Below are 19,888 nucleotides of genomic sequence, written 5' to 3'. Positions count from 1 at the left end.
GACGTGATTTTTTTTTATTTTTAAATTACATACACCAGTGCTCCAGCGTATCCCAGCGTAATCCGGTCCCGCTGTTACGGTGTCTTGTTTCGGTGAAAGTCCTTGTCGCACGTGACCGCTGAGACCAATCAGCGGCCTTAGGGGCTTAAGGGGAGGACACAGGACATCACAGGTACACTTTAAAGCAGACAACCAAACTTGATCCACAGTTCATGATTTTTTTAATCTTTCTCTTATCTAAATCTCTAACTCTCTATATAATATCTATTTCACATGTCTCTATCTATCATTTCTTTCATTCTCATATCTCCCTTATCTCCATCTTTTCATCCATCTACTTATCTAGCTATTAAGTTGTAGAGAAATATATTTGAAAAAGTTTCATAATAATAATACATTTTATTTAGATAGCGCCAATATATTCCGCAGCGCTGTACAATTTGTAGGGTTCAAGTACAGACAAAAGGATATATTTCAAAGAAATAGTCACTTCACTACAGGCCCAGGGTAAATAAAGGACATGTAGTATGAAATGATTCAGAGCCCATAATGACAGTTAAAAAGTAAGCTCATACCCATGATGGAGTGTGTGCTTGAAACCAGGTGAGAGAGGACCCGTCCCCATATATTACATATCTATCATCATTCTTCACATCTGTATCTCTACCATATATTACATATAGAACAACAGTGTCAAAAAGACAGGATCACTTGAAAATAAAGTACAAATGTTTATTGAAATAAATAGAGACAATAACACACAATATTCAATAATATATTAAATATGGGAAGGACCAATATAAAATATATACCATAGTATGGGAGGCTAGCATGATATGGTATAATGGTGGTAAGACTGAGCTGGGTCGTATATAAAGAACTGTGCAAACAACATGCAATCAGCTAAATGAGCCAAAGTACCATAAAAATACCAGTAATAAAGTGAAGCACAAAACATACAACCACAGTAAAAATTACAACCCAATGGTGAAAAGTATAAAGACCCAGGACAGAGTACAATCCACTAATATAATGAGCCTACCCAGCTATGGAGCGCCCCATATATTACATATCTATCGTCATTCTTTACAGCTGTTTCTCCACCATATATTACATATCTATCAACTATCAACGTTTATTCCTTCTCTCTAACATCTACCTTACATTAGTTTCTATGTCTTCTTTCTTTCTATCTAACATCTACCTTTCATCAGTTTCTCTGTTTTCCTTCTCTCTAACATCTACCTTACATCAGTTTCTATGTCTATCTTCTTTCTATTTAACATCTATCTCACATTAGTTTCTATGTCTATCTTCTTTCTATCTAACATCTACCTCACATCAGTTTCTATGTCTACCTTATTTCTCTCTATATAACATCTACCTTACATTAGTTTCTATGTCTTCTTTCTTTCTAACATCTACCTTTCATCAGTTTCTCTGTTTTCCTTCTCTCTAACATCTACCTTACATCAGTTTCTATGTCTATCTTCTTTCTATTTAACATCTACCTCACATTAGTTTCTATGTCTATCTTCTTTCTATCTAACATCTACCTCACATTAGTTTCTATGTCTATCTTCTTTCTATTTAACATCTACCTTACATTAGTTTCTATGTCTTCTTTCTTTCTATCTAACATCTACCTTTCATCAGTTTCTCTGTTTTCCTTCTCTCTAACATCTACCTTACATCAGTTTCTATGTCTATCTTCTTTCTATTTAACATCTACCTCACATTAGTTTCTATGTCTATCTTCTTTCTATCTAACATCTACCTCACATCAGTTTCTATGTCTCTCTTCTTTCTCTCTATCTAACATCTACCTTACATCAGTTTCCATCTTCTTTCTCTCTATATAACATCTACCTTACATCAGTTTCTCTGTCTTCTTTTTCTCTATATAACATCTACCTTACATCAGTTTCTATCTTCTTTCTCTCTATATAACATCTACCTTACATCAGTTTCTCTGTCTTCTTTCTCTCTAACATCTACCTCACATTAGTTTCTCTATTATCTACCGTACATGTGTCTATATCCCCAGTGAGAGAGCACTATGTCTGAGAAAGTTCCATGGACTTGGAGCAGTGCAGCCTGAGTTTCTCCTCCCTCACATACAGTAAGTCCAGTATGCAGAGGGGCTATATGGTGTCAGTAGCCTGAGGCGTGAGAACTCTCCTGCCTCCATATTAACAATTAACTGAGGCTTAATAATAAACCCAGGAGTCCAGCTGGAGAGGAGGGGGAGGCAGCTGAGGGCGGTCCAGCCCCATGAGCGGCTGCTACTACAGCTACACAGCAGTTCCCTCTCACATAGCTCCAGTCCTGGAGGCTCCTCAGAAGGTGTCTGCTCCTGCACTGCCAGCCACTACTGTGTGACTGATTCCTTACAGGAGCTGTCCTCTTCAGCTTGCTCTGTCCATTGACATTTGGCCTTGGTTTGGTGACATCTCACTTTTATAGTTCTCTTCAGCCCCAGCCCAGCAGTAAGCAGCTATGGTTGGGAGGCTTAACCTGCACGATGTCCCTGACCTCCTGGACATGAAGAAGAAGAGTGAGAGGGTCCTGGACAGTCCGGACTCAGGACTCCCACCAAGCCCCTGTCCCAGTAACTGGCTCCTAAGCTCAGTGACCACCGAGAAGTCCCCTGAGCAGGACATCTCCAGCCATACAGTGCAGGTGGTGAGTACACTACTGACATGGAAGGGTCATGGACCCTAGCTCAGGTGTCACATACTAGCCACACTCATACTATGACATTGACCTGACGAGATACATCACATGACTTCTTGGAAATACATAAGTTGTGCCTATTATGTGTGTGAATATGAAATGATCTATGGATATAGTATATAAAAAATCTGTCTTATACAGTAGGTGTACAGAACTGTATGTTAAAGCATGTCTATATGATATATTGGTTACATATATAATTTGATATATTTGCGTATTACTTAGTATGTGTACAGTCTATATTGTATGTGTTATATACTACCTGCATTTATTACACAATTTCATGTTTGTTATGGAATATGATATATCATGTAGTGGTGATTATATTAATAACACGGGATACAATATAAAGCACAATATGAGGCATGAGCCTCATGGGTTTTTTTGCCTTCCCCTGGATCAACGCTGTAGGGGATTGTAGGGTTATAGGTTAGACTTGATGGACTGATGTCTTTATCCAACCTCATCTACTATGTTACTATGTAACTATGTGTACTATCTATATTTAGGTGGATGCATAATATAATATTGTCTTAAGTTATACAATAGCCTCAGACCAAGAGAATTCATTTGTGTTCGGCACATTCAACTGACCCTAAATGTCCTTAAACCCCTGTGACTCTGAGCCCTAGACAGGAAGGAGCTGAGGGTTACTTGTTATTGCAAGTGCAGCACATACTGTCTAGTGAGAGCTCTGCAGCTGCAGGTCTAGAATGGTTCCCTGTATAATCCATCTGTCTCATCTGGTGAATTTTAACAATGTATTAATTTGTCAGTGTGTTACATACACATCACATCTGTCTCTCCTTGTTTGGGTTTTGTTTCACAGTGAAGCCTGTTGCTTTTAGTTTTCACATATTGTAATCTCATATATATATACAGTATATATGAAGACAAGAGGGGACATGTGTACAGCTGAAAATAAACTGTGTTTATAGTCATATATTGATAATCACTTTTATTCATGTAGAAATAAATCTAGAAAAATAATAATTTACTTGTCAGTTACCTTACTCCATCCAATTAAATAAGAGTTGTGCTTACACTATATTTACTCTTGCTTCTAAAGATGTCTTGTAAAACTGTTATAGATCAGATCCTCCCTGTGCAAATAGCTTGTAGGCTCCTGCATCTGGAACAACATAGCTAGTAGCACAGTCTTGTAAGTTATTAGAATGGATGTGTTTGTGGCGGACCAACCGTATTGTGCACACTGTCATATTTACTGTCTTGTGCACTCCTATACTTTTTTATAAGTGAGACCTTTTTTGGGTAAAAGACATTCTACCAAGTTGGGCTGGATTCACATCTGCATTTGAGTCTCTGTCGGAGAATTTGTCACAGATTCCGCTTAAAGTTGGCGGAGAGAAAAATTCTGCAAGTGCTTTCCGCCGGGTTTCAGTATAAAACCAGTGAAAATTGGGCAGATCCCATTATAGCTTATGGGGACTGCAGACCTGAACGATGGAGACCCGAATGCTAGTGTGAGCCTAGCGTTAGGTAGCATAGACAAATGGGAATATATTATGACATTTTGTGGTGAAACAGTGTTGAGGGAATCGGAGTCACCATTCTAATGATCTTGGGGGTGACGTTCAGATGCCCTAAGCAGGATATCTGATCAGTCTCCTTCCCAATGTTTCTGGGAAGTACTAGATTTCTCTGCAGTATTGCATGTAGGTGTATTGGAGAAATATGGTTGGAAAAAATTGTATAACTAGCCATACAAAAAATTACCATAGGCAGTAGGAGTACCCTTGGGGTCTGTATGGGACCTTTACTGGACTAAAGTTATGAGTGGTGTACCCCAGGGGTTTGTACTGGGACCGTTACTGTTTAACCTGTCTATACATTATGCAGAAATTGAACTTTATAGTTCTTTTCTGTATTTGTAACTGACACAATCGATGTGGTGTTGTAGATACAGCTTATGCCCAATCCCTACAGGCTGACCTGGCTAAACTGACTAAACAGGCAGCAAAATTGAACTTGAGGTTCAATGTTGATCACTGTAAGGTTATACATTATCGGTCAAAATACATACATTTTAGTTATACCGTAAATGGGCCATTAGTGGGTGGAGAAGGATTTGGGAGTAATTTTGATAATTAACTAAATTATAGCAATTCTAATCTGGGACATCTGGTGCATGTGTTGCCTAACCAACTGCCGTTTCATTTAAAATAAGAGACATAACTCTCTTTCCCGTATGCAATAGTCAAACTGCTACCAATCTTCAAGTTATCCCCTAACCTATGGATAAGGGATAACTTGCTAAGAATGGAAAATTCCTTTGAAGCGCCACTCCAGTCATTTTGTATAACACCTAACCCCTTAGGATGAGTGCACATGGGGTGTTTTGGTCCAGAAACTGACGGGTCCAGTGCACCGGCATCTAGTTGTGCACTCCGCTCCGGATTAGGCCCAATGAATGGGCCTAGTCGGGAGGAAGGAGTGTCTTCAGGCGGATTCGCTAGGCGAATCGGCCTGAAGAATGAGCATGTCCGCTCTTTTTTCCAGGAGTCGGAACAAACGGCTCCCGGAAAAAAGACCTTACCGGCTCCCATTGATTTCAATGGGAGCCGTCTTTTTGGTCAGGATTTTGAGGCGGATACGGCCTCATAATCCTGACCAAAATACCCTGTGTGAACTCAGCCATAGAACTGGGAATACAGTAGTATAATGAAGGTTGAGATCACTCTTCCAGAATTTCCTTCAGTTTATTCAACCTCTGAGCGAGTTCTCTGGCTGGTCATGTCGATTCAATCACTAACAAGAAGTCATTTTTACCATGTGAGCCTATGAAATCCTGTATGTTATGCTCTTGCATAGAAAACAGTGACTTCCAGCTCGTGTGTGTATCAGCAGTGAGTGAGTGCTCTTACCCTTCATTATAATACAGTATGCCCTGTGGTACAGGGCTATGGATTATCAAAAATGTTGAAGATGAAATGTTGAAATATCCAGCACTCTGAGATCCACCATCGATGTTTGAATAAAACTTGACTTTTATTTAATGGGAGACATGCTTGAAGTAAAATCAAAAGTAGGTCCAAGTGCAGAGGTGGGTAAACAAACTAGCCTACGTGTTTCAAGGCATAAAGCCTCTTAATCATGGCTTATGGCTTTATGATTATCTTTATCAAAAATGACTGGAGTGAAGCTTCAAGAAAGTCTTGGCTTCTATAGAGGAAGAGTTTACTTAAAGATAGTCTTTCACTACCTCCACTAATTCAAGTTCAATAGTTGATGCTCCACTGATTCCAGCACAGTTGGAATTTTCTCTCTAGCACCCATCATTCCCGAGCAACAAGTGCAGTTAGTTTTGCTATCTGATGTACTATTTAAGCGCTGTAATGTCAGAAGGGCAGTGTCAAGCTGGGGGGGGGGGGGGGGGGTTAGAGCTTTAATCATAGGCAGACAGTATCAGAGCTTAGAATAACACCCTTTGTCTGCTCCCGCCTGACACTAGCCTGACATTACAGAGGCTAAACAGTATAGCAGGCACCAAAACAAACAGCACTGACTGCTAGGGAAGGGTGGGGGCTAGAGGAAAAATTCCAACTGTGCCAGAATCAGTGGAGCCATGTCTATTAATTGCTCTAAAAAGCTAGACTAGTTGGAGGTGGCGAAAGGTCCTCTTTATACCCCTCTATATTGCACTGGTGCGACTGCATCTGGAGTATGCCAGCCAGTTTTGGGCACTAGTTCATAAAACACAAAAAGGGAGGGTGCACACAGGGTGAATTTAAACACATAAGTGGATTTATTCCATAAATAAACGTGTTGCCTTGATAAAGGCTGTAATTAAACCAAAGTGTCACATTCTAGAATAGATTCACTAGTTTGTTACATTCTGTGTCCTGCTTCTCTCTTTGGTTTTTAGTTCTTTGGGGTCTTTTTGACCAGGCCAAAGAGATAGCATGCACCAGACTATTATACCAGGTATGCTGTCCATACTCTTCTTTACCCAGTTCATACAGATTACATTAGGGAGCTGAAGAGGGTTCAGTAACCTAATATGCGGTATGGAAGATCTCACAGGTTATCAAAACGGAATCTACTAAATCTAGAGAAAATAAGGATAAGGGGGATAGAATATATTTATATAAATACAGTATATAAATGGTTCTGATAAAACTCAAGTGTAATAGAGTGTATACAGCGCTACCGGTATTAAAATAGAGTGTTGATCCAGGGATCTGTCAGATTGCCAGTAGGGGTCAGGAAGTATTGTAATTTTTTTATACTGTGATGGTGAATTGGGTCTGTGTGATTGACACATAGTTATTTGCCTTCTTATGGATAAACTTTGGTTTATAAGTATGAAACAGTTTGGTCTTTTTTTTAACCCACTAGGTAGGTAAGACAGTTCACATCTATGATGGTGTGTCCACACCTAATCAGTATTTGTGATCTGCTGAAGGATCATAAAAACTGATTAAAAAGAGTCATTTAAATAAAAAATTTATTGGTCTCAATGGGTATTTAAAACCATCTGCCGATGTGTGTTTGGAACATTTCTGCCTTTTTTGGCGGAGACAACAGTTGGACTTGCAGCACTTTTGCTTTGTCTAGAAAATAAGGATACACGATGGACAGCAGCATATCAGCATTTTTTTTAACATTGAGGTCTACAGAAAGAAACTCAATTTGAGCTGCCAGAAAATCAAAAGTTGACAAAATGTTTAGTTACTCTGCAACAATTCGCAAACACTGAAATAATTTTGTAGTACATAAAAAATATAATACAGGTGCCCACCTAAAGGAAATGTATGGCTATGTTTTTGAAAATCGCAGCATGTCAATTATACCTGTGAAAATGCTGGTGTTTTCCATATAGGTGTTATAAAGACAAAAAGTCCGCAGAGGAAAACTCTGCGAAAACGCATTGAAAAATGCTGCAGATATAAACACAATGCGATTCCGCAATGTTTTTTTCTGCAGCAGTTTTTTGCTTCGTTTTGCTACGTGGGCTTTAGCCTAAAGGGGTCTCTCAGCAGTAAACTGGTTATAAACCTAACTACATTACCATGTAGAAGTGATTCTACAAATTCCAAATGTGTTTCTGTTGTTCAGATTTGGTGCGCATTTTCACATAGATCGCTGTTTTTACAGTTCTATTGGAAATCTTTTTTTGGAGGCTGATTTTGAGGCGGATTCAACGTCAAAATCAGTGCCCAAAAACTCTGTGTGCACTGACCCTTAGGCCGGATTCAGATAGGGTTTTTTGGTCTGGAATTTGACATGGGGGCCGCCTCAGATTCCGGACCAAAAAACAGTTAGTTGCGTATTCCGCTCCAGATTAGGCCCAAATGAATGGGCCTAGTCGTGCGGGAGGAGTCACAAGGCGAATCCACCTGAAGAAAGGGCATGTCGCTTCTCTTTTCCGCAAGCGAGAACAAACCGCTTGCGGAAAAAGGAAATGACTGGCTCCCATTGATTTCAATGGGAGGCGGTTTTTTGAGCAGGATTTTGACACGGATTCCGCGTCAAAATCCTGACCAAAAAACCCTGTTTGAGCCCAGCCTTAGCGTCATGCTCTATCTTTAGGTGGATTCTACCTGAAAACTACCATTGAAGTGAATGGGAGGCAGAGCATTTTTGCCTGACCGGTGCAGAATTTGCAAATTCTGCTCCAGAATTTTTCAGCTAGGAAATTTTCCTTGGTGTGAAAGTATCCTTACTATTTTGAAAAAGAAATGCTTCGTATTATAGAACTTGACAGGACATGCCATGTTTTTTGTCAGATGGAGACACGTAAAATGATAGAAATGATAAATATACAAAGATACAGTAGGGCCCAAAGTGTATTGATGCTGTATTATGTCTCTCTAGAACTTAGAGGTTATACTGAGATAGGATGAAATCTGGGATAAGGTTTTTAGGAGTAATGGCCATTTACTTGCTCTGTACAGTGGTTAGCCTCAGAAATTGTGATTGGTATGAACATCTAGTGAACGTCTCAGCTTCACAAGGAATGTACAGGAAGGGAGTCAGATTTTATTAAATCATCTGTGATACATAAGCATTCTCTAATTGTATACTATGTAAAGGAGTGTGTACATAGAGAAAGGGTGTGAGATAGTAAGGTCAGCACTGGGGTTACTTCTTGGGCTTGTTCAGACCACCCTCTGTGGAGAACCTGAGCAGAAGTGAATTTAACAAGTACATTTATTTTTGTATTAAATTATTGTATTGTGTTTTTTTAAATAATATTTCCCACTTTTAGGGAAGGGTTGACTCTTGGTGCCTCTGCTTATCAGCTTTTTACAGCTGCTGCAGTGTATTGCAACTAGTGCAGCTCTGTGTACACTGTAGAGTCCAGAAATGGTGCAGCAAACTCAGTATCATTAATTTGATGGAAACTGAGCTTACAGTCCCCTTTCCTGACCTCTCCAGTGCATGAAACTGTGCTAGTACCAGTATAGTGTTGCACCCTGTCGATCTGCTATTGATGACCTATGCTAAGAAAAAGTCATCAATATTGTACTCCTGGACAACACCTTCAAAATTCTAAAAAAAAAACCTTTTAATTTTTCATAAGATTTCAGCCTTTGGGAGCCTTCACACGCAGTTTACGCTTGCTCATTCTGAACGTAAAAATCGTTCAGAGTAAGCGGCGTAAAAAACAGATCCCATACGCGCGCTCCCCATTGAAATCAATGGAAGGCTTTTTTACCTATTGCTTTCAATGTGATACATGCGTACAGACGGCACCGGATGGATCCTGTTTGGCATTGCGTACAGGTTGAAGGATCTATGGACTGCCATATATGCTATGTGCATAGGGCTATGCTGTGTGTATGAGCCGGTAAGCAGAGTAGTCATTATGTCATCATGGTAGTTCTCATTAACAACCGATTCATACAAAATGGCTGCACAGATATGCGCTATCCAAATTAACAAAACCTCTATTTTTGTAGGCATTACTTATGAAAGTATTTTCTGAGCTAGATTTTCTCGGTGTATTCTCATTGTAGGAGTGGCAGGGGTGTAGCTTCTGTTTGTAGTCTTGTTGGTACTTTATAGTCAGTTCCTTATTGGTCAAAAGTTACAAGTTATTTTTGCTCTACTTTATCTGAGGTGTAACACTACTTTACTATACATAGCTGGCAGGTGTGGGTCTAACTTCCTGGGTGAGTGCACTTTCTTATCTTATCTCTGTCCTCTTCAGAGGTATAAAACAGTGTGTGCTTCTGGTATAGGAGGGAGTGTGCTGCACAAAGTCTCAGGAGCTGTAGGGTTCTGCCTGAATTAGGGGTGACGATGACGGTTATTCCTGATGAACCTGACATTTACAGATGCTTCTCTGAAAGTGGGGTATGTTTTGTGGGGCACTGTTGTATACTGTGTTATAACAGCAGAAAGCCAGTACTGTTCCCTATTTAATGTAAATACGTTTTTTTTCTTTCTACTTTCTATTACTTTTAGATATTAGATGGTTGTCAATATTTAGATTTAGAGACAAAACACCTATAGGCTCTGTTTGCACAAGCATTTGTTCTTCATGCTGATTTAGGCTGTGTTCAAAACCCCTTTTGCACTTTCATTGTCTGCTTGATTATAGAAATACAAAAATGGAAATCGAGATGAGAACCGGTTCGGTGATGGACCCTCTTGACTATATTGGGGTCCATTGAGTAGCTATCACTTTTACATCTGTTATTTTTGATGGAACCTCTGACGCAGAAATGAAAATAACCTTATTGACAGAGGAATATATTGTAAAAGAAGGAAGCACTGCTCTTTCATTCCAGCATTCATTGCTTTCTTAGTGGTTGGACTGGTTGTGAAGGAACTATTGAACCGCAGCAGAGCATTTCCAAAAACTGATCTTTGCTGACACTCAAACATATTCTTTGTCAGCTTGGCATGTGACTGATCCATAATAGGGATTACTTAATACAGAATGTGCCTTAAGGGGATACTGTTAGCTGCAAAATACTTATTGAATCAGTGATCCGTAATAGCTCCATTATGTAGAAGATAATGAAAATTAGCACCAAGGGAAAGATTGCATTTCTTAGCATGCGGGGTCTCCCTGCTCAAAGATCCTGTACAGTGCTTTCCCCATATAGTTATTGGAGGACAGGGAGTGCTCCAAATGGAAATCAGAGCCCGGAAATTGAAGGGGATGTCCATCAACTCTATGGTTTTCTTGTGGAGGCAGGGATGGCAAGGGAGTCCCTACATGCAAAGAAACTTCCTCATTGCACTTAGAGCTAATCTGCATATTGTGAAAAATGCGAGAAATTTTCTACAAAATGGTGAAGTTACAATTCACATAATGAAAGGCATGAAGATGTCTATCACTCTACACACTACAAGGTGTTGGCGCCGATTCAATAGCCATTTTGCTGACAGATTCCCTTTAACATTCAGCAAATATAATTTGTTCAGATAAGATTGTAAGCCTGATCAGGCCTGTACGCTGTTCCCATTGCCTGCAGGGTTTTGTGCAACTCTGTTTTTGAACAATGTGCATTTATAAGACATGCTTCCAGTTTGTCAAAAATCTTCTAAAACTTGAGCTTCCCTTTCTAGAAACTTACAATATTCTCCAATGCTGCTTTTCAGCTTATGTCCTAAAAATAAATGAGCATGTTATGTTCTAGGAAACATATGTAAAGGTTTTAAGGATATCTCCAGCTGATCACAGGCTAGTTAGTTCTCATTACTGAAACTAGAAGGGATATCCTTCAATTGTGTCCTTTATGAATTACTTAGATTACTGCCAATAGTTGCTGCTTAGAAATTTACAACAGCGTATAGATGGGAAAATTCAAAGATGTTCTTAGTTTGGCATAAAAATGTTATTGCCTGTCTTTATGACTTCAGCACTGACACACTCACTATATGCAAAGTAAAATATTTTTGCACTGATACATTATATCACCACATTTACAGTATCATGAAACCCTTTTGACAGTTAAATGAAAGGGATTGATAGGTTTACAAAACATGGCTGCTTTCTTCAAGAAACAGTGTCAGGACAGTTCACAACTTCGTCTGGATTTCATTCAGGGTCTTCGTCCCCAAATCCGCTTGAAAAATGCGTAGGGAAAAAATTTCTCCAAGAAGGGCTTTTCTCTCTGAATTTTTTGTGCGGAAACCGGGTGGACCCCATTATATTTTATGGAGTCTGGTAACCGCTTTTTAAGTGGATTGGGTTTCAGTTTTTCGGATTCCCAAGCGGACCCGAAGAACGGAAACTCGAACGCAGGTGTTACCCTAGCGTCACATCTATCCATTGCTTATGTCTGGTAACTGCTGCACTGAAGAAATTGGCTGATATGCAATACACTAATGACACATTGACAGGTGTGGCATTGTTTCTTGAAGGAAGCAGGCATGTTTTTCTAACCTTGCACAACCAGCCATAATGATGTATTTTTATACTTTGAAGCTTGTTTAAAAATTAAATAATCTATAAAAGTCTAAAAAAAAAAAAACAACCTCCAGCTTGGTTGATTCTGATACAAAGGAAACATAGAGGAGATGTACTCAAGCTCACCTCTGTTCTAATAAAAGCAGTCTGTCCACTATTCTGAATAATATCTGAAAGATTCCCCTTGGAATTTGATTGATAATTCAACATTTTACATAATGACTTGGCTATTATTCCCAGATTATGGTATTAGGTTTTAATCTATGAGGAGCAACCTTGTAAATGATGGCATTAGAAACCTCATTTCCACCAAGAGGTCTTATTTACATATTCCTTAATCAACATTCACTGGGATTAGAAAGAAAAATAAAAACATTATATAGAATTGCTCAATTTCCATTTTTTATATTTATGTTTTAATGTATTAAATGAGTTTTGAGATGTGTGGTATAATACTATGTACGTTTCTTCATAGAGTACGTCACCTTCACTAAGCTTGTCAAGCAGCTACACCCCACGGCTGTGTCCTCTGTCATTTGGAGAAGGCGTGGAGTTGGATCCATTGCCACCCAAGGAGATAAGGTAACATTGTGTGAGCATGATGAAGTTGAAGTTTATTGCCTATTATTCTAATACAAATATACCTGAATGTCAAGTCACAGTTCATGATGAATTTGAAGAACTGGTGTTTTTCTTTACATTATAAAACTTGGTAAAGTACAGTTTTTACACAAGTGCCTTCAGTTGACTGTGCTTCTGTAACTTTATCATTTAAGACTGAGTTTTCATGAAAATTAATATATGCAGGGTCTTTGTAAGAAGTCTTTTCTATGGTTGTGTAAGCCTTCCTACTTTGTCCCACCATTTCTCTGCTGCTAATAATCACATTATGACTGCAACACATTTTGCATTTATCTTGGAGGCAGGAGTTGTGTACAATAAGGAGCAGTTTGACACGTCCCCTAGCCATTATAACTAGTGTGGCTTTTCCACATTTAATTCTACCAGGAGTAGCTGTACAGAATCAAACAAATAGCTTGAGCCTAAGTGATCATCACATACCGTGTTTCCCCGAAAATAAGACAGTGTCTTATATTAAATTTTGGTCCTAAAGATATGCTATGTCTTATTTTCAGGGGATGTCTTATTTTATTTTTGTGTGCTGCTGCCACCACTGAGCTACGATGAGATGTGCTTGCTGCGCAAAGACTGTATGAAGAAAAACATTGCTGCTGTGATACCGTATGTTGTATCTACTGTTCCTGCTGCTGTGGGATGAGCTGTGAGAGTGGACCCCCGCCACATACGATGCTTAGTGTATACAGAGTGGGCATCTCCCAGGTCATCCTACAGAGGCAGGAACAGTGGATACAACGTATCGCAGAGGCATCAGCAGCCGGCATACCTGTGCACACGCCTCGCGCACAGTGTTCAGCCGGCTGCAATGTTTTTCTTCATACAATCTTTGCGCAGAAAAATAATTATTATTGGAGGATGTCTTACTTTCGGGGGGTGCCTTATATTAGGCAACTCAACAAAACCTCTGCTATGTCTTACTTTCGGGGGATGACTTATTGTCGGGGAAACAGGGTATGAGATTCAAGAATTGGGCAGATACATGGAGGTACCCACTACATTCTGGCATCTGCCATGTAAGCATGACACAGGAAAAGAGCAATCTATGAACACAGTCAGGAAAGTTGCTGTCTGTGAATAAGATCCCATCTTTAATCACAAAAACAGACAGAAGACGATACAAGTACATAGAAGACTTTCCTTACATTGTATGATGTGAGATGTGCAAAAGTCCTTTATACAGAAAAGTTTGCAGCGTATGTGAAGTATGTCAGAAGAATCAACCTCTGCATCCACTGTGTGAAGAGACTAGCTCCCACTCCCCCTTCCATTCACTGTGATTCGTCTTGCATCTACGGAGAGAAAACTAGCCTAGCAACAGAGAGTGAACTACAAATTATCTAGAAGGGAGACATTAGTGGCAGGAACTTTAGAGAGCTTTTTCAGAATTAAAGCAGCCATATTTTTGTTTAAAGTTCATTACATTTTGGTCCACGATCACATGTTCTATTAAATGAGATTAAGCTGTATAAAAAAGTAGTGACCATATATAATGTAAGTCACCTCTTCCACTTTGTAATAATTAACTATTTTTACTTCTTAATTGTTTTATGGCTGGGTGTATTTGCTACTGATTTATAGAATTTAGTGGTAAACAAGTAGAATCTGACTACAGTCTTCTATGCAGTCAGGTTATTTTATTAGAAGAAAGGGCAGATTTGGCATATCTGGAGCTCCAAGCAAAATTATGTCTGGAGGCCCCACTACATTATGACCAAATCTGCACTAATTAGAATCTATCCTGAGGCTTCTCTGCTAACAAAGTGTACTCCCTAATGATTGACCAACATCATAGTGGTACCCACATTTGCAAATATATTGTGCATTTCCATGTTGCGCTTAGCCCCAGTTCACATCTGTGTTCGGGGAATTCGCTTGAGGACCCCCAACCGGAAACCTATACGCATTAAAAAGTGATTACCTAAGGAAACTCTCAGACCCCATAGACTATAATGGGGTCCGTGTGGTTTCCGCAAACAGCACTCTATGGGGTCTGTGGGTTTCCTTAGGTAACCACTTTTTAATGCGTATAAGTTTGCATTCTGGGGGTCCCCAAATGGACTCCCTGAACAGAAACCTGAACGCAAATGTGAACTGGGCCTGAATGAGTTTAAATAGCATACAAAATTGAATGGTATATTGTGAGATCCTTCCCCTTATTCTCCTATCTTTGGCCATATAGGCCCTTTAAATGGGTTGTATTAAAGGCAGGGCTTTGTGTAAAAAAACATAACACATAGCGGACTCAACTTGCCAGACAAGAAGTGATAATGTCATATTTGTCATTTTGTGATCACTGTAGTCAATCACTAACTTCTATAGTGACCTGGGCATGGCACGTGACTGCTAAGGCCAGTCAATCACATGCTTTTTGTTCATAATAGTGGCAGCCATTGTATATTTATAATAACCTTATACATATAAATATATATATATATATATATATATATATATATATATATACAATCATGGACATTATGTAAATAACAATATGAGTTAATCTGATTGTTATTTATTTATTTATTTTTTAAAAAGGGACAGGTTCTGCATAGATACTAGTTGTATTTTGATAGCAAATCAGCTCTCCTTTATCCTTTACAGAGTAGACCTGATTTTTCTAGTTTTGATGGGGACATCCACACATGCCATGTGTTTTATAAAATCATGTTGGCAGGTTATTATACTTTGGTATTTGTAGCTTGAATATCTTAGTTGAACAAATACTCTAGATGCAAATGTAGGAGTTAAACAAACAACAGATTAGTTAATATTTAGCCATGAGTACACTTCCTGATATATGATATTTTTTTTATTGGAGTGTGGGACAGTATTTGCCCCACGGACATGACATTTTATGACATTTGCATATGTTGTTCCTCTTATGTTAAAAGCAAGATTTTGATCTAGGAAAGAAGGAAGAGTGAGTATGACTTTATAATGTCCCTTTGATTTACTGTATAGGAAGCATACTCCTTTATTTGTGCATGGACAGATGATATGGTGTATCTGATCTGACAATCTGTCATTGTCAGGGTTATGGTTTTGGTTGTGTACCCTTGAAGTATGTGTAGGTAGGTAGATAGATAGACGCTTTTCAATACAGCTAAAAAAAAGTATGCTGACATAAAGTATGCTGACATTTATCCCAAAGGGATCATCTTTTTGGCATACATTATGACTAGTCAATGGATATAAATATATACTTTTGACTTTTAGCTACCCAAAGTCAATACAGTGGGGCAGATTTATAATACTTTGGATGTCTTTCTGGCTTACCAAACATAAAAAGTTGCAACATTTTTGCACAGATCTCCACCACCAATCTTAGGATCAATTTGATGGAATAGCAGAACAGATTATAATATTCTGTCAAACAGCAGTATGAAACACAGTTTGTAAATACAGTATGTAATGAAGATATTGTATATCATTGTATGTTTCCATAAGATGCATGGTCTCTCATATCACAAGGAAGGTCCTTGTTTTAGATGATAAAATAGTTACATACAAAGGATGAAAAATACATTATTAAAATCAGTACACTTAGACCTCCAGCACATGGCCATAATATGTCTGGATTTTCCAGACCATTTTACAGCTGCAAATTTCATTCAGACCTTGGGTCAGATGGCCCAAACTTACAACAGAATAGGATCTATGATTCTGCAAGTTTGGGTCATTAAACCCATGGCCTGAATGGGATTTCCAGCCGTAGTAGGGTCTGGAAAATGTGGACGCAGTATGTCATGTGCAGGAGGTCTTACGCTACAGATTACTTATCTCCTTTTCTTATTGCGGTATACATGTTAGAACACTCGTCACATTGTGGCGTTAAATAAGGCTTTACTGATATCTTGTTTCTAGTAAACCTTTCTCCTTCTGCTGCAAACAGTTACAATAGTTCTTGGCGGTCATCTGGATGTATGGAAATAACTCTGCAAGTCTTCCTCTTGGATTGATCGTAGCCTTTTTTTATAGCCCATTCGGACCTGTGCTGTCTCCTCCTATAAATCATATGTGCTTATTTTGCCCATAATGAAGTGCTAGCTGAAAATAAAAAGATTATTTTCAGCCTTGTCCCAAAACACTTTTCAATCAAATCATTTTATTGCAAAATTGTTCTTTTAAATAGGTAAATACAAAGCAAAGATACAGAACTTGTGGAGCCTCTATGTTAAAATAATAGTATCATTTCCACCCAAGGAAAACTGTCAGCAACAGGCTACAGGACGTTTAACACTTAAGACATTAAAACCTGCCTTCCATATGATTGAAAAACCGGATGGTAAAGTAAGCACTGGATGTTCAGAGCACATTTCTGGCACTGCTGATCCTCCTGAATATCAAACTAAAGTATTATATTTACTAAATGGGAATTGTGAGCACTCTCATGTGTGCTTTACTCTGTACTCGACTTCTGTAGCTAATGAATGTGCCATTGTGCCAATTGGATAACGGTAGTGCTGAAAGAATACCGCAGACTCTTAGTTATGGTCTGCTGTTTTCATGATGGGAAATTGTAGATATACATTATACACTATATGGGCAAAAATATTGTGACACCTACACAGTACACCCACAGGAATTTTTATGCTATTTCTATTTCATAAGATATGGGTTATCCTGCAGATCAGTTGTGGTCCGATCACTCAGACCTTGTTGATCAGGAGAATGGGGGACTTTTGTGACTGGAGTGGTGGTCGGACAATGGACACACAGTACTCCATTCATTTGAATGGGAGTGCTGGAGATCGCTGACTGCTGTAGTTCGGCTATCTCTAGTACTACCTTAGAACTGAATGGAGAGGTGTGCATGCTTCACAACTACCGTTACATTTAGAAGGGGAGATGAAAGTCCCCTGTTGGGGTCAGACCCCCCACTTATCTGAAATTTATCCCCTTGCTTTCATAGGAAAACTCCTTTAAGCATTACATAGTTCTCAGTAAAAAGTCATGGGCTATTTCTGTTATACATGCTTGTTTTGGGTCGTTCAGCTTTAGAAACATGTCTTACAATTATTCTCTTCTATAGATAATAGAGGAGGGTCCTATTTGGGAAACCTACATCTATCAGTTTAGGATTTTCTAATATGGGATTTGAATTATTTTTCCTACTTCTTTTAATTCAAGTAGGAATTGTTTACTATTGAAAATGTGAAATTTGGTAAAAAAAATATATTTTTACATCATACGATACATAAATGATGCAACATTTGAGTCAGTTATGACCATGAATCTCACTGTACTAATATAGAGTTTTCTCTGTTTTTTTTTTCAGGTATACATCCTCAGTTAAATATGACTCTGACAGGCATTTCATTGACAATATATACATGCCGGTAGGACTGGGAGTCTCTTCGTGTAGTCAGACTGTGATCTGCATTCCAAACTGTACATGGCGCAACTACAGAGCTGAAGTTCACTTCAAACCAAAGAACAAGCCACAAAGATTCATGACCACCACAATTGTCTATCCAAAGCACACAAAAACAGTGTACACTACTACTTTGGATTACAACTGCAAGAAATGTATGAGGCGCTTTCTCTCCAGTGTAGAGCTTGAGTCAGCTGAACATGTGGGCAGCGAATGCTTAGTGGATGAATACTGATTGCTTTTATGTCCACCCTTAGAGAACTACAAAGAGCATTGAGCCTTTGAACAACTTCAAACCTGCAGAACTCAGTCAAAGGCTCTAAGATGATAAAACTTTATATATGAAAGTCTTTCACCCAAAAATAGTATGAAATCTAATAGACCTACAAGTTCTGAAACCTCATTTAGGTAATCGTATAATCTGCAGAATGACTGCTATTTTAACCCTACTCATAAGACTGTAAATACTTGGGACATTGTGAATATAAAAACTATAACCTCATTTCCAAAACCAAAGGATATTGAGTAGAGATGAGCGAACAGTGTTCTATCGAACACATGTTCGATCGGATATCAGGGTGTTCGCCATGTTCGAATCGAATCGAACACCACGTGGTAAAGTGCGCCAAAATTCGATTCCCCTCCCACCTTCCCTGGCGCCTTTTTTGCACCAATAACAGCGCAGGGGAGGTGGGACAGGAACTACGACACTGGGGGCATTGAAAAAAATTGGAAAAAGTCATTGGCTGCCGAAATCAGGTGACCTCCATTTTAGACGAATAGTGGATTTCAAATCCGGGTCATATGAGAATGTGAACTTTGTGACTATGAGACAGGGATAGCTGTACAGGCAGGGATAGCTAGGGATAACCTTTATTTAGGGGGGAATGTTATTAAAAATAACTTTTTGGGGCTCTATCGGGTGTGTAATTGTGATTTTTGTGAGATAAACTTTTTCCCATAGGGATGCATTGGCCAGCGCTGATTGGCCGAATTCCGTACTCTGGCCAATCAGTGCTGGCCAATGCATTCTATTAGCTTGATGAAGCAGAGTGTGCACAAGGGTTCAAGTGCACCCTCGGCTCTGATGTAGCAGAGCCGAGGCTGCACAAGGGTTCAAGCGCACCCTCGGCTCTGATGTAGGAGAGCCGAGGGTGCACTTGAACCCTTGTGCAGCCTCGGCTCTGCTACATCAGAGCCGAGGGTGCGCTTGAACCCTTGTGCACACTCTGCTTCATCAAGCTAATAGAATGCATTGGCCAGCGCTGATTGGCCAATGTATTCTATTAGCCTGATGAAGTAGAGCTGAATGTGTGTGCTAAGCACACACATTCAGCTCTACTTCATCGGGCTAATAGAATGCATTGGCCAGCGCTGATTGGCCAGAGTACGGAACTCGACCAATCAGCGCTGGCTCTGCTGGAGGAGGCGGAGTCTAAGATCGCTCCACACCAGTCTCCATTCAGGTCCGACCTTAGACTCCGCCTCCTCCGGCAGAGCCAGCGCTGATTGGCCGAAGGCTGGCCAATGCATTCCTATGCGAATGCAGAGACTTAGCAGTGCTGAGTCAGTTTTGCTCAACTACACATCTGATGCACACTCGGCACTGCTACATCAGATGTAGCAATCTGATGTAGCAGAGCCGAGGGTGCACTAGAACCCCTGTGCAAACTCAGTTCACGCTAATAGAATGCATTGGCCAGCGCTGATTGGCCAATGCATTCTATTAGCCCGATGAAGTAGAGCTGAAT

General features: G+C 39.4%; 1 protein-coding gene across 1 annotated transcript; it reads left to right on the top strand.

Annotated features, from left to right (window-relative positions):
• The first annotated feature begins 2,340 nt into the window (after nucleotides 1-2,340).
• On the top strand, nucleotides 2,341-18,714 carry RFLNB (refilin B). Its single transcript, XM_075264942.1, has 3 exons — nucleotides 2,341-2,685; nucleotides 12,603-12,709; nucleotides 18,042-18,714. The coding sequence occupies exons 1-3, from the start codon at nucleotides 2,500-2,502 to the stop codon at nucleotides 18,370-18,372; spliced, it is 624 nt and encodes a 207-aa protein (XP_075121043.1). The 5' UTR covers nucleotides 2,341-2,499; the 3' UTR covers nucleotides 18,373-18,714.
• Nucleotides 18,715-19,888: the final 1,174 nt, after the last annotated feature.

This window comes from Leptodactylus fuscus, chromosome 2 (assembly GCF_031893055.1).
Source record: "Leptodactylus fuscus isolate aLepFus1 chromosome 2, aLepFus1.hap2, whole genome shotgun sequence".
In the NCBI taxonomy this organism is placed as follows: domain Eukaryota; kingdom Metazoa; phylum Chordata; class Amphibia; order Anura; family Leptodactylidae; genus Leptodactylus; species Leptodactylus fuscus.
This window is presented reverse-complemented; position numbering and strand designations above follow the sequence as displayed.